The 15215-nt window shown below is 54.5% G+C and overlaps 1 protein-coding gene across 1 annotated transcript in view; it reads left to right on the forward strand.

The window, feature by feature from the left end:
- The first annotated feature begins 616 nt into the window (after positions 1-616).
- Positions 617-15215, forward strand: part of LOC123375939 (proton-coupled amino acid transporter 1-like) — a 43615-nt gene continuing 29016 nt past the window's right edge. Inside the window, exons 1-6 of the mRNA XM_045027380.1 lie at positions 617-701; positions 7239-7386; positions 8401-8491; positions 9914-10002; positions 12056-12151; positions 13914-13998. Of these exons, the coding sequence (XP_044883315.1) occupies positions 7244-7386; positions 8401-8491; positions 9914-10002; positions 12056-12151; positions 13914-13998 (504 nt within the window). The 5' untranslated portion in view covers positions 617-701; positions 7239-7243. The remainder of the gene's footprint in view (positions 702-7238; positions 7387-8400; positions 8492-9913; positions 10003-12055; positions 12152-13913; positions 13999-15215) is intronic.

The following is a 15215-nucleotide window of genomic DNA, read 5'->3' on the forward strand; positions in this document are numbered from 1 at the left end:
CTCTGTGGGGCAGGTCCTGGAGCCACAGCAGTGCCCAGCAGGATCTCAGCTTTCCTTGCCAAACAAAGGACGCGTCTCACCCCCCGGCCCCTGGGTGTGGGGAAAAGCTGGGAACCAGGAAGCCTCGAGGTTGTTGAACCCCAGTGGGCAAAGACCCAGCATTGCAAAGAGGTGAACCCTGGCCCCGGGCAGCCGGTCTGCTGACGGGCTGCAGCCTGACTGGTCCTTCCAGGCATGGGGAGGCCGTGGGGGCCTGGGGAGCAGGCTGCATGTGCCTTTCCCACGGACTGCAGGGAGGGCTGGGTTACCTGCCGGGGAGCAGCCCCCCAGCACCAGCCCGGCCAGGGAGTCCCCCTGCAAGCACCCCTCCCCCCCGCCCAGGCAGGGGAACCAGCAGAGGGAGCCCGGAGCTGGCGCAGCGCCGTGCACCAGCCTGGCCTGGGCTCTGCTCCTGGATCCCGGGGGGGGGGGGGCTGGGGCTGGCCCGGATCACTCGGCCTGCGCAGTGCCAGCTCCGGCCGCCAGGGGGCACAGCAACCGCCTACCGCGCACGCGCAGGCTGGAGACGCCGGGCGGGGAGGCGAGGGAGCCGCGGGGGAGGGAGTCAGCTGAGCCGGGCGTCACGTGGCTGGGCGTCGCGTGACCGTCACCCGGAAAAGCAAGATGGAGGGGCGGGGCCGGTGAGCGCCGGGCAGCTGCCGGTGAGTGCTGGGCTGGGGGCGCGTGCGTGGGGGGCGCTGCCCGGGGATTGGGGGCGCGTGCATGGGGGGCGCTGCCCGGGGTGTGTGTGAATGGGGGGCGCTGCCCGGGGATCGGGGGCGCGTGCGTGGGGGGCGCTGCCCGGGGAGTGGGGGCGCGTGCATGGGGGGTATTGTCTGGGATGTGTGTCAATGGGGGGCGCTGCCCGGGGATCGGGGGCGCGTGCATGGGGGGCGCTGCCCGGGGATCGGGGGCGCGTGCATGGGGGGCGCTGCCCTGGGGGGATGGGTGCGAGTGCCTGCCTGAGGCTGCAAGGGGACAGTGCACCCTCGGGAGCCCTCTGCAGTGTTAATTGCATGGAAGGGGCGACAGGTGTCTGCAGGCACCGGGGTGGGGGCAGGGGCTGCGCTGGGGGGTTAAAGCCCAGGCGTAGCCACCTCCAGGGTGGGGATGAATCTGGGGCTGCAGGCGCATGCAGCAGAACAGGGGTGCAGTGAGACAGCCTGGGTGTTGTACTGTGCAAGGGGAGGGTTATGTTGGGGGAAGTGTGAACCAGGTGGTATGTGCCCCGCATAGAGGCTGTGCTCGGTAGTGCCAGTTGAAGCTGACCATACACCTGGGTGACCCGTGTATATGGTGCATGGGGTCGGGGGGAGGAGAAAGAGTAAGTAGTGGGCAGTGTCTGTTAGCCGAAGTTGCACTAAGTATGATCTGTACTGGAGATACTACGTGCCATCTGGAGATGCTGTGGAGCAGTGAGAGGTGGGGTCGTGTGTGTCAGGCCGGGGCAAAGCAAACTACCTAACAGAGCAGCTACAGGGAAATGCTTGTCAGTGCCTCAGAGCCGCCCACACGTGGGCAAGCTGGAGTCATGAGGGCAGTTTGCTAAATACAAATTGCCTGTGGAGGGTGAGTAATTTGGAGCGGTGTTCAGAGCACTGGTGCTGCACGTCATCTCACAGGCATTGGAGAACACTGGCAGAAAAGAGCCCTGGCATCTGACACAGAACTCAAATTATGAAGGTCTTTCCGGAGATCTGAACAGCACCTTCATTTTGAAAGGAATATCAGCTCCCCAACCTTCCGTGTCCAAACCAGACCAGGAGAAAACCCATAATAAGGTGGAAATGGCTCCTCCACTTCAATTCTGGAGGTAGAATCCTGACCTCAAAGGGCTAGACTCTGCTGATGCTTACACACATGCTTATCTTTATGCACTCGGTAGCCCCAGTGACTTCAGAGGGATGGTTCTTTGGTAAACTTGCCTGCGTGGTCAGAGGCAGGACTGAATGTCCTTGTCTCGACTCTCTGTAAGTGATGAGGAAATAACTTGGTGGGTTTTGCTTTTAGCTGAGAACTGCATGAATGAGAGGGAAACCCTCTTTCTTCTGTCAGTACTTTTCCAAACCGTCTTAGTGGTTCTCCTTCTTGCTGATTGCATGGAAATTGACCACTTGTGCTTCCTGCTACTGTGCAATCTTTAATCCAGAAATGTAGATGTCAAGTCACGGTGGGCAGATCTGCCTGGGTTTCAAAAGAGAAGAGCAGCGAGGTGTGCTCTGGGAAAATTCAAGGGAGGAATTGAGTGCTGACTGGAGAGCAGGATAACATAACTATGTTGTTTCTTGTATAGAGAACATCACTGATGTGAGCCTCAAATAGCATGTCAGGCTCCTGCTCCACTAATGGTTTGTTTCTAGATGAGCCATGCAGAGTAGGCGGTGCAGCTGGTTGCTGTGTAATTACAGTCAGATTGCTTTGTTGGAAGAGTTTCTCTTTGATCCCCAGGCTGACAATTGCCTTTACTGTTCACAGTACATACACCAACAATTCCCTCGCCACTGCCATTTACATCTGCCTGTTCTGAGAGTGGATAGGATGCTGCTTGTAAAAATATCACCAGTTGTTTTGGCGGGCATGGGTAGAATTTGGAAATGAATCTGCCCAAGAGCTGGGGGGATCGAGCTGCATTACTGACTGGATTTGAAATTATGCTAATTGCCTTTTGGGCAGGACTCTATTTTAATGGCTTGGCTGAAGCTGAGCTAAGCATGAAGGAGATGGCTCCTTGCTCTTCTATTGGGCACCTGTGTCTTTCGCTCACTTCATTCTTTCTAGGTGGGGGAGGTAATTCTTTGGGTTAGGGATGGTGGGGTCTGGCACAAGCCTGCACCTTCCCAAAGGCTTCGCTTTCTCTCTTCAGTTATCTTCCCCGTGCTGTCCCTTTTTGAAGCCTTGCAGAATATCATTCCACTTCCTTTTCTGTGTGAGCCTCTCTCCTTCATTCACCTAATGCCAGAAGCTTAAATGAACGCTTTGGAGGATAAATTCATCCCAGCCTTCAGTGGATTTTGGCCCTTTGAACTATGATGTTAGTTTCACATGAATGCTTACACCTCATCTCTAACCTCTAGCACAGCGGTTCTCAAACTTTTGTACTGGTGACCCCTTTCACACAGCAAGCCTCTGAGTGCAACCCCACCCCTTATAAATTAAAAACACTTTTTTATATATTTAACACCATTATAAATGCTGGGGGCAAAGCGGGGTTTGGGGTGAAGGCTGACAGCTTGTGACACCCCCAGGTAATAACCTTGCGACCCCCCTGAGTGGTCCCGACCCCCCCAGTTTGAGAACCCCTGTTCTAGGAGGAGCCCTCCCGTCCCCATCCTGATAACCTGGCTCACACCTCTTTTCAGCAAAACTCCCCTCCCTGTTGAAAAGGGGGATCATCCAGTTTTGTTAGATGCTGCTGTGGAGCAGTAGATCTCGCCTTTACCATGGAAACTAGAAGCAGCACTTCTGCAGCAGTGCGCTGGCCTTACGTGACTGCCTCGCCTCAATTCAAACCTGCCTTCCTCGCTGCTTGGTGCAATGGACTTCCTGTAGGGTCTCCAGGACAGGAGGGGCTGATGTAAACTAACTGCAGGTGAGACAGAAATAGGTGCCGTGCTGACTAAGGAAGGAGGAAAGTAGCTTGAAGGACAGTTGGAACCTGAGCTTCCCAGCTGCCTCATCATTCTAGTATGTACTTTTCCATGGCTGTAAAACTTCTAACAACAGGAGGAGTGTGGACTTGACTCTAACCGCAGGGAGACTGCAACAGGATAAGATGATTGACTACCTTGGAGCAAAGGGTTCTGGGTTGAAATGAACCTCTTAAGAGTGACCGCTGTCTCGGGTAGTGGAGGAGCAGGTTAATACATGTGCTTTATCCAAATAGCCTATATGCAGAGCCTTGCTTTCCTCCCGCTACAGTTCTAACCGAGATCTGCCGATCGCTTGCTGAGAGCATTTGGAGAGAGAATGTTTATGGTCCAACATATATTGGGCTAGCAGTAGGCTGGAGTGGGGTGCACTCCCAGCAGTGTGGGGAGCCAGGAGGGGAACAGCAGGGGTTATACTTTTAAGGTCAGGATTTAATAGCATTGGGCAGGGCTGTGTATGAGGAAGCTTGTGTGACTTCTGTCCGTGCTACGTTTGGCTCCAGCCGGAGCAATGACTTCCTCCGTTCCTCAGTCTATGAAGTTGCCAAACTTCAGAGCCCAGATTTTAGAGGCACTGGGGCAGTTACTAAACTGAGGTCGCTGCTTGCTGGATTTCTTACAATGGGGGGGTCTTAAAGCTTGACGTCAAAGATCTCTTTAGATACTAGCGGGGTGGAAGATGCCATGCTCGGCTGTTCCTATGCCTCTCTTCTCCTTCCTTTCTTCTTCCTCCTGCCAAAGCCCCCAGCCTGAAGAAGCAAATGTGGCATGTTTCCAGAGATCCCTTAGTTGCTGTGCTGCTGTTGAGAGCAGCTGGGCTGTTCAGAAGGGAAATGAAGAGTTGAAGATGATGGAGCGTCTGATCCTGAGCGAGGAGGACAGTGGACTTGTCATAGCGGCAAAGAAATGTTTTGGGGCAGGGTGACTATTGGGAGTTCAGCAGCTCACCATTTAGTGCCAGCTGACCAGTGTTGGAAAGACAGACCCCAGGCCGGGGAGAGGAGGCAGAGTTGGAGCCAGGAGGTTACCGTGGGGGCGAGTATGGAAGAAGAGGAGGGGCCGGGAGCGGAGCGCACACAGCTGCTGGTGGGCGTCCTGAAGGGAATGCTGGGAAGTGGCTGGATAGGTGGGAGGGGAGCTGGAAAGCTCGGTGCCCTGAAAGCCCAGGGGGTTACGCTCGCTAGAAATTCCCTAGCGTTCTTCAGGATACCTTCCACCCTCATCTCATCTTCCCGGCACTGGGGAAGCAAACTGTCCTCCTGTCTGGCCTGCTGTGCCCCCGTGTGTTGTATCTGACTCTGTTGCCGTGTCTCCGCTGGCTTTTCTGTTCTCCTTCTGTCCTTTTATTATTTGCATCAGAGAGCCCTAGTCTAGAGATCCCTAGTCAAGTCAGGTGCTGTCCCTGCCCCAAAGAGCTTCCAGTCTAAACAGACAAGTCAGAGGAGGGTATGATCCCTGCTTGCCAGATAGGGATCCAAGGCTCGGATTTTGGTCAAGTCACATGACTGTGTTGCAGAGCCAGAAACATGAACCCAGGACTCCTGAGTCCCCGTCCAGTGGTGTAACCCCAAGGCCAGGCATCCATCCATCTTTCCATCCCTTGTTTTGTGTCCTATCTCTCTCTGGGCCTTGCTTTCTGTTTTCACTCCTTGTTCCTTCTCTCTAGCAATTCCCTCTGCCGCCTGCACCTCTCTTTCCCCATTCTGTTCTCTCCCTCTCTGTAGTGTCTCCCTGACCAGCCCAGAAGCTATAGCAAATACTTGAGTGCCTGTTGGCCAGGGAGAATGGCTGTTTGCTCTGGGCCCAAACCTGCTTTCACTGAAGTCTCGCAATTGCTTCAGTCGAAGCAGAGGCAGGCCCCTTGTGCCCAGGGGAGTCTCTCAGAGCCGCATGGTGCCACGCACTTCCATGCAGGTATATTGCATATCTCCGAGGCTGTGGTGCTTGCTGGTTCTGCTTGTGGTTTGTTACTGAAAGGTGAATTGTGACACTCCTGTGGTAGGAGTGGAAACCGAGCCTGGATCAGCCCAGCAGTAATTAAAGCATATTTCTCTCTTCGTGTCTCCGCAAAGTAACGACAGGTTTCCAGCCAGTTGCTAATACTGCCTGTGGGGCTGCCACCATTGGTCACCCCAGCAGCTGACTTGTCTCTTGGTTTGCCTGATGTTTTCAGACCAAGTGGAACGGCTGCTCTGAGGGCTGGGCCAGCAGCAATGAAACTAGATGCTGGGTGGATTTCCATGTCTTCCCTCCCAAGCCTCCTGCAAACCTCCAAAGCTTCCTCGTTCCATTTACAGGCTTTGAACGTTTGCCATCTCAAGACACAGCAAACATCATACTTGGGAGGGATAGTGCCTGGGCCTGCAGTCAGCACGCAGGGCGCAAAGGCATCTGGAGACTCTCCAGGCTTAATATTGGAATTAAGCATCTGGTTGCGTCTTGGTTCGCCCCCAGGAGAAAGGCCTTCCTTTGCAGTGATAACCGATCGGTTCTGTAGGGCACCCAGTTGCTAGAGCACTGACCGAGTAGAAAGGCTCCTGAAAGCCTCTCCATTGTTTTCTCTTATCAGATCTTATTAGGGTGACCAGATGTCCTGATTTTATAGGGACAGTCCCAATTTTGGGGTCTTTTTCTTATATGGGCTCCTATTACCTCCCTCCTCCTGTTCTGATTTTCACATTTGCTGTCTGGTCAGCCTAGATCTTGTCCAGGAAGCCGTGTAAACCCCTAGTCCGACTTGATCAGTCTGATTTCATGGGGCGGGGGAGGGGAAGTCCTGAACCCTGGGTAAAGATTCCTGGAGCTGGCCCTGGCAATGGGGGTTGGGACCTGCTTGTTGTCAACACAGATCTCAAAATACAAAGATGAAATAGATGAAAGTCGGTTGGGAACTTTGCTGGATGTGTGGGGGGGCAGTTGTTCACCTGCACCCAATCCATGTCTCTTCACTGGGAGTCCTTTGGGTGCCTGTTAGTCCTGAGAGTATCCACTCCCTGGTTGGCCTGTATTACAGCCACTGTCTGGCCTGTATAGGACCTTCCATTCTGAGCACCTGTCAAGAGCCTTCCGTAAAGGTGACCTGCAAGGAGATGGAGATCTCTGGGGCTGTGTGCTGCCAGCTTGCACGGGCTGGCTGCTCTGTGTACCCAGCCTGTTTGGGAGAAGCGCTACAGACGTCGGTGTCGTCGGGTGTTCAGTATCTGGGCAGGTCACCTCTGAGTGATCTGTCCCCGCAGGAATTGCTGAGTGCATCCCGGGTGGGTGTGTCTACCTTCAAGGAGGAGTGCGGGACTTGTATTGACCCCTCCACAGGCCTAAGCTCTCTGGTTGGTCTGGATGCTCCATTCAGGCATGCCCACACTGACTGCCTGGGCAGGCTGGTGAGGTGGTGCCCTATAATAGCCTGCCAGGGCGAGCCTGCCCTGGCAATAGCACAGGGAGCTGGTCCTGTGGCCATGGCTGAGCCAAAGAAACTCCAGGCAGGGAGCACAGAAGTGACTCCGGCAGGGAGCATAGAGTTAGTAGCACTTCCTGATACGACTGTTTCCACAGCCACTATGTCCACCAGGAGGCTGCGCAGCGAGGACTACGACGACTACAGCTCCACAGAGGCTACGCCCGATGGGAGCCCCCCCGAAGGCATAAACGGCTTTGTCGCTCCTGCAGCCTACCAGCGGTTCGGGGAGAGCAACGGGACAACGTAAGTGACGGGTTCAGAACCACCTCCTCTCTCTGCCGCCGCAGAGGGCCCGTGCGTTACTGAGAGTGGGCCCTGCGTTCAGCTGCTGGCCACCACGGCCCCCCCCGCCGTACCCTTCAGAGGATGCGCCGGGATCCTTTGGGCGTGAAATGTGCTGTGTAACCGGTGACGAGCTGTGGCTTGCCTTGCAGACTCTCTTGTGCCTGTCTGTACAGGTCTCTGGGAGCCGGTGCTCCGCCCGCCAGGATTGCTGTAAGTGCAGTCCAGGTGTGGCTAGATTGGGTACTTTCCACAGATGCTGTGTCTCAGCAGATGATTATTTTTTTTTGGGGGGGGGGGCAGTTTATTCCCCCTGTGAAGCCTGACTTATTGGCAGCATCTTATTTTTTTTTTTAAAGTAGCTTTGGATTTCCCTCTCCTCCCCATCCCTTCCTCTGCCACTTTTTTTTCCAGCCAGCTCTGACTTGGGGATGTGGAAGGCAAATGACTTGCCGAATTCACAGCCAATCAGTGGCAAGCTTGCATTAATGTCTCCGCATCTTCCTTGCTCCCAGTTCAAGCAAAACGGCACCCGCTGGGGCAGCTAGCATTAAAGCAGCTGTAGTCAAAAATGATTTAACAGCCTGGGTGCCCAGACTGCCAAATGGGGAAGATCCTGACCTGCAAAGTTCGCTCGGGGCTACACAGCATCTCCCTGAATGGCAGTGCAGGATGCTTGAGTTCACCGACTCATTTGGTATCAGTTGCTGCGTTGTCACCTGCTGGTGCAGCTGGGCTTACGAAGACTTGCAGGTGCTGAGCTCTTCTTGCTGCTCCGGCAAACGTATCCGCTGCTCAGAGATCGTGCCAGGGGATTTTCTGTTCCCAGCCACTGGCAATCTCTGTTCAAGAGCAGCCTAGGACTAGAGTGGCCGTGTGGCGGGGAAGCCGGGGCTGAAGTACGCTGGCAGGCTTGCACTGGGGCTAGAGTATCCTGTGGCACTCCTGACCGTCTCTGTATCTTCTCCTCTGCAGATGGTTTCAAACCTTGATCCACCTGGTGAAAGGGAACATTGGCACTGGCCTGCTGGGACTGCCTCTGGCTGTGAAAAACGCTGGCATCGTGGTAAGACGGCGTCTTCCTTAATAGCACGGAGGCACCCACTCCGATTGCGGGTGGGGCTCCTGCTTGGTTTCTAGACAGAGGCATGTTGCTGACTTGAACTCAGGCCTTCTGTGTGTCTAGCACCTCCTGCTTAGATGGGTGCTGGGGTTGGTCATAGGCTAGAAAGTGTCCAGCCCTACGTCACTGGTTCCACTCCCTGCTAGGTCAGTAGTGACTGTGCGGCTAGCGGTTGGCTGTTCAGAAGCCCGAGTGAAGAGTTGCGGGGTCGGGCTGGTTCCTTGGGGGAAGGCGTCAGCAGGGCTTCGCTGCTGTTCCTCTTGGTGCTATTTCCTCTGCCCAAGGTTGAAACGGGGTGTTGGAGAAGGTTTGCCCATGCATTGGTCACCATGCTGTATCCTGTAGACAAACAGGGCTGCATGCTCCACAGCTGTGGGCCTGGCGCTTTTTGCCAATCGTACAGCGACCCGTAGCAGGTCTCTTTGCAATGCTGCAGTTAGACCAGTGATTGTAAAGCCCCTGGCTGCTAGGTGTCCTCTCACCCCCTTATCTAGACTTAGAAAACATGTTGTGTAACGTCAGGCGGGCTCTTCTTGGCTCCTAGTAATTAGGTCATGACTTACACTTGTACTTAAAACAAAGCCTTGTGCTGTGTGATGACAACACGTCCGCCTAGCCCAGGTGGGAGAACTTGGGCGTTAATGCTGTCCCAGAAGCACCTCGCTCTGAACTGCATTCCTAAGCAGTCAGGTGCTGCTGAGCCTGCTTGCTTATTAACATTCTTGTGAATCTAGCTGCTCCTACAACCCTCAGGCACTGATACAGGCGTATTCATCTCGCCAGTATCTAGAACAGGCCATACAGTGCATAGCTTCAGCACCTGTGGAGGGAGCAGGCCGCCCTTCTGCCCATTCCCTCTGGAGCTCCAGGGATGCTGGGGATCCTGATGCTGAGTCAAACCTCAGCGGTTCCATTTCCCCCTTGACTTTGCTACTAATCTGGTGCCATGCGAGGTTTAAATATCATCCATCTTCTGTAAAGCTCCTTGAGGGGCTTTGCCATCAGACAAAGCCAACATACCTCGCTTGAGGCTTCCACTGCTCTCCACCAGTCCGCAGGCGCGAGGTTGCCCCAAACCCGGGACTGTGCTGTACTGCAGGGAACAATCCAGCATTAAAGGCAGAGCCTGGATCCTACAGAGCTTTTCCCCCTCGCAGCTCTGATTCCAGGATCAGAGCGGTGTCCCACTGTGTTAGTAGTTTTGCGTGGGTTCCTTGGTGCTCTCGTCTAATGCAGGCAGGACTGCGCTTGTGTTCTCAGCTCTCTTTACATTGCTGTCTAATGTGAACCCAGCCTTGCAGTTCTTGTTTTAACCATCAGAGTGCGCTCTTCTCTCTCTCTCTCCCCCTGCCTACTGCTGTCTAGCTGGGCCCGCTCAGTTTGCTGGTGATGGGAATTGCCGCAGTGCATTGTATGGGCATCCTGGTTAAATGCGCTCACCACTTCTGCAACAAGTAAGAGAAACCCTCGCTGCTGTCGGGCCTGAGGTGTTGGCCTCCTATCCCCTCCCCAGCACCCCCCTTGTCTTAGTTTTATGGAGCCCATTAGAAATGGGGCTCTTTGGTGACACGTCCTTTAAAGCCCTCAGGCAGCGTTCTGTCCATTGAAGTGTGCCAAAGTGCTGAAAGCCCTTGTGCAGCCTGTGGACAGAAAGCTCTCCTTCCTGAATCCCTGGGGGTGGCGCATGGTGGGCTAGAGGGTTGGAGAGGATGTGGCCTTTGTAATCTTGTAACCAGATTCGCAGAGCCTTGCACCAAGTTCTTCATATTGGGAAGAGGCTTTTTTGCAAGCTACCAGGTTAGGTAAGTTACACAGACTTCCTGAGGGCTTGGTCAGTTTCTGTTAGAGAGCGAGAGAGAGCTGATGGGGAGGAACATTTACACCGGGGGTAAGGAGAGAGGCTATTATAAAGACGAGTGTGTACGGCACGTGATTGTGCCGTTCCTGGCCCACAGAGTCACTCACGCAGTGTGCTATGGGTGTGCTCCTCGGTCCCGATGTCATACTAAGCCCCATGATCCCAGTGCTGAGCCTGGCAGTGCACCTGACAGCACTGTGTGTGTTGTCCCAGTCCTTGATCCAGAGGTGAAAGTAAGCCGGTCCGGCGTACCGGCAAGAGCCAGTACGGCGTGCTGGACTGCACTGGCTTCCATGATGAGGATTGAAAGGGCTCTGGGCTGTCCGCGGGTGCGGGCAGCCCAGAGCCCTTTGAATCCCAGCCGCGGCTCTGGCGGTGGGCTGGGGCCAGGATTTAAAGGGCTCAGAGCTCCCCTCAGCAGCAGGAGCTCTGGGCCCTTTAAATCCCTGACCCAGCCCCACAAATCTCGGGGTTCCCCCTGGTGGCCAGAGCCCCGGGCCCTTTAATTTGCCCCTGAGCCCCGGGGGACTCCCAGCCACCTCTGCAGCTGGGAGCCCCTGGTTGATTTAAAGGCCACAGCTGGTGCCCCAGGGCCTTTCAATCTTGAGAGGCCCCGCCTCTTCCGGATGAGGCCATGCCCCCTCAGGACTCGGGCAGTACCAGTAAGTCCTGTAAATTACTTTCACCCCTGCCTTGATCTCTCGAACTGCTGCCACCAGGCAGTGAATCAAAGCTCTCCTGGTTCTGCCGACTCCTTTGTGAATCACTTCATCGCTCTCCCCCTTTGCTTCCCCACCTGTAAAAGGAGGGTGGCAACACCTCCCTACCTGCCAGGGGCCTTGGGAGGTGCACGTCACTAACACCTAGGATGTGCCGTGAGATCACTGATTGGGAAGAGCCGCAGAGGGGGAAAGTATTAAAGAACGAAACAGAAGATGGAGGAGGTCACTCTCACTTCCCATGGCCTGATTGATTTGGGGATTATCTCCCTGCTTGCACCAGTGTAGCCAGGAGCACTCCTTGTCTGTTGGTTCGAGTCCCCGGCTCACACTGCTTTGGGTGGATTCCCATCTTCCTCTGAGCAGATACTGCGGGGTTATCGCTTGTGCTTACACGAGCTTCTGAAGCTCCCATCTCCATTATATGGTATCTGGGCATGACCGTTATTTACAGTGGCCTAGTACAGTGGTCCCCAAACTATGGGGTGCGCCCCCTTAGGGGATGCGGACGATTGTTTGGGGAGGTGCAGCAGGGCCCGGGCCAACCTCCACGGGAGAACCACCTGGCCCTGCTCTGCCCCCAGCTGTGGCCCTGACTCCTGGCCACAGCGCCACTTGCAGCCCTGGTCTCAGCCCCTGCTGCCGAACCCAACCGCACCTCTGCTTTTAGCCCATCCCCAGCTGTGGCTCCACTCTGCCTCCAGCCCTGCCCCCGGCCGCAGCCTCTGGCCCTAGCCATAGCTCCGGTCCTGGCTGCGGCCTGCGTGGCGCGGGGGGAATGATGGAAAAAGTCCGGGGACCTTGGCCTAACGGTCGCCAATCAGAAATATCTTCAGACTTGCATCCAGTAGCAGCAATCTTGTGTTATTCCCCCAGTGTGTGCCTCTGAAAGTAGACTGGGCCACCAATGTCGCCTTCCTCCCCCTTCAGATATCAAAGGCCTTTTGTGGACTATGGAGATGCTGTGATGTACGGGCTGGAAGCCAGCCCTATCGCCTGGCTTCGGACCCACGCCATCTGGGGAAGGTACCGTGTTCTCTTCTTGCTTTGGCTTTGGATTGGGAGAGGAAGAACTGGCTGGGCTCTAAAACATGCTAATCAAATAGTGAGTAAAATAAGAGACTTAACCAGTTCTTCCAGTTCAGGAGACGCGACATCCACGTTCTCGGCTTTGTCCTACTCTGATGGGAGCCTGGCTTTGTGCGTGGCACCTTTCTTACCCTGGGAGAGGCTGCACAAAGCGAAGCGCTAGGGTCTGGCCAGGCTCTAGCCAAACACAACTGTTGTGCGCTCCACAGTTGCTTGTAGACAGCCCTGGAAGGATGCCGGAGTCTGTCTCGCTGGAGGGATTGTGTTTATTGCCTTGAAATGCGGGAGGTCATCCTTCCTCATGTGCTCAGTTGTGGTGCTGTAGGGGCAATGTGGTACTCTAGTGCACGTATCTGGATGGGAAAAGGAAACTCATTTGCTCCGCAGCCTAGCAAGGAAGGGACAGATAACGCTAATTACCTCGTTGCACGTTGGCACATCTTTGTCAGCTGCTGGACACCGAGAAAGCTTAACCGCCGGTTCAAAGGCTTCCCGTCCATCTCAGTAACTCCACCGCCTTGCAGGTGTTGCCAAAGTCCGTACGTTAGCAGTGTGCCTATTACACACACTGACAATCCGTATGTGAGGCAGTGCTTCTGTGGAGCAACAAGAGCCTGTAACACCTCTTGCTGGGCCAGATCTCTTTGAATGCAGGGGGGAGAAGTGGCTGAGTCTCCCAGACGGCAAGGCTGTACTTACAGTGGGCGGTGCTGGTCCCTTCCACGGAACGGGCAATCCAAACTCACGGGGGTGGGGAGGGACCCTCTTCAATTAACCATTGAAACCACTTCCTGAGGCTTGGGGTGGCTTCTTCATCACTGGCAACTTTAACACCAAGACTGGACGTTTTCCTAACAGATCTGCTCGTGGAATTACTTTGGGGCAGTTCTGTGGTCTGTGCTATACAGGAGATCACACTAGAGGAGCACAATGGTCCCGTGTGGCCTTGGAATCTATGAATTTTGGGGGTCCAGATCTTCATCCCCACCCAGTGTAAACTCTGTGTGCTTCTGCGCCTCTCCAAGCTGCAAGATCATGTCCCCTCCTTGGCCACAATCTCTGAGATGCCTTTACGGGTCTCTTGGGCTAAATCTCTAGAGGCCACACTGTCAGATACCCACGTCTAGCCCGGGAAACTAAGCCCCTTCTAAAATGGGAGATGGGGTGGAGAAGGTGAACGGAGAGCTCTGCATTTTTAAGCACAAGATGCAGGATCCCATCTTATCCCTTTGCTGAGCCAGCGGTTGGAAACCACTCTTGCATAGCTGAGATCTGTTCACGCACCTTTCTCTGCTTGCAGCTCTCCTGATGGGCCTGTTCCAGCTATTGGCTTCTCTCCGTGTTAAGAGCTTCCACCTGGTACCTTCCCGGGACACTTTAGTTTGACCGTTGCTGGCGCAGCCTTAAAAAGGTCCGAGAGGACACAAAGGGCCTTCTGCTGTGCAAGCTTCCTGGTGAAACGGAGGGAGAGGGGAAGCTTCTACCTCTGGCAATGCTCCCTCCTGCCATCAGCAAAAGCAAGCCATCCGGCTCACCCTTTGACCTCTAGCTCTGTATTGCAGCCTCCTAGCCGAGGAATCGCTCACAAAAGATGCACCTCTAGCAGGAGTCCGTGTCTTGCAGGCTGCATGGTTTTAGCATTAATGATTCTTTTTTAAATACTTTCTCTCTCCTCCCTCCACCCCCCCCCCCCCCACAGGTACATAGTGGGATTTTTCTTGATTCTCACCCAGCTGGGGTTCTGCTGTGTGTATTTCGTATTTCTGGCTGACAATCTGAAACAGGTAAGACTTGGGCTTTTTTGGTGATAAGGGGGTGGGGAGTTCTTGTTTAAAAATTCTCTTCCAGATTTGGGGTGAGGGAGGAGCTCAGGTGGTTCCTCCTCCTGCAAACTAAAACCCAAACCCAGGGAGAAGAGTCTTGCTTCCATAACTAGAGCAGTGCAGGAAAATGAAACCCTTCGGCCCAAAGGCAAAGATCAATATCCCGGCCGCGTTTGTGCAAAGTGGGAAAGTGACAGATACAGCCTCCCCCTACCATGTATTTGTCACAGGTGATAAATGGCTGCTAGACCTCTTGTCTTCCACACTCACTGAGCGAACTAAGGCCACGACCTGGGGAAAAAATCTGCACTAGATAAAACTTGCCTGCCACATCTTTGGCTTTGGATGCTTCCAAGCCTCAGGGGTTAAGAGGGGAAGGGGATTATCCCACATGGCCTATTGCAGGAATCTTGCACCTTCCTGTAAAGCAGTTGGTACTGACCACAATCTGATGGGATATTGGACTAGACAGAATGGTAGTCCCTCGAAGCTTCTGTTGAGACAATCTCCGTTTCAGGGGGAGGTTCCTATTGTAGAATGATGCCGACGAGAGCCCTTTTCAACAGGAACAAATTAATAAGGTCTCTCCTCTCCGGACGGCAAACTTCCCAGGGCAGGGACCATAGCGTTTAAGGCCAGAAGGGACCATCCGATCATGTAGGCTGACCTCCTGTATATCACACATTACCACCACCACCTGGCACCTACACCCTAAGCCCAGCAACTGAAATTAGACCAAAATATTACAGCCTAGAAACAGGCGTTTGCAAAACTTCAAAGCAAGCTGGGAGTCCCCTGCATGCCTCCCCGTGCCAGTCACCCCTTTCCTTTTAAATGACCAGAATCCAGCAGGCAGGGCATAAAAAGAAAGCATTGAAGATCTGACCGTGCCCCACTCTCTGAGCCAGGCAGTGTACTGCGGGAGCGCTGCCAAGTGTCCCACACAGTGTCGGGGGAAACCCTGCCCCCCTGCTTCCCCAGCACGAGGGGAGCTTTTCTGGGGGCGCTCCCTCGATGCTGTGATGTATCTTTTTTTATTATAAAGTGGCTGGAAAGGAGACTGCATCCGCAGTCGTGCCTGCTTAATAAACACTCTGTGGGGAGCTGAGTTCCTGCGAGAAATCCACAGATGCGGAGCAGCTCAGCTAGTGTTTTGATCTGTCGGATGCTGGTGGGAG

Source organism: Mauremys mutica, chromosome 8 (genome assembly GCF_020497125.1).
Source record: "Mauremys mutica isolate MM-2020 ecotype Southern chromosome 8, ASM2049712v1, whole genome shotgun sequence".
NCBI lineage: Eukaryota > Metazoa > Chordata > Testudines > Geoemydidae > Mauremys > Mauremys mutica.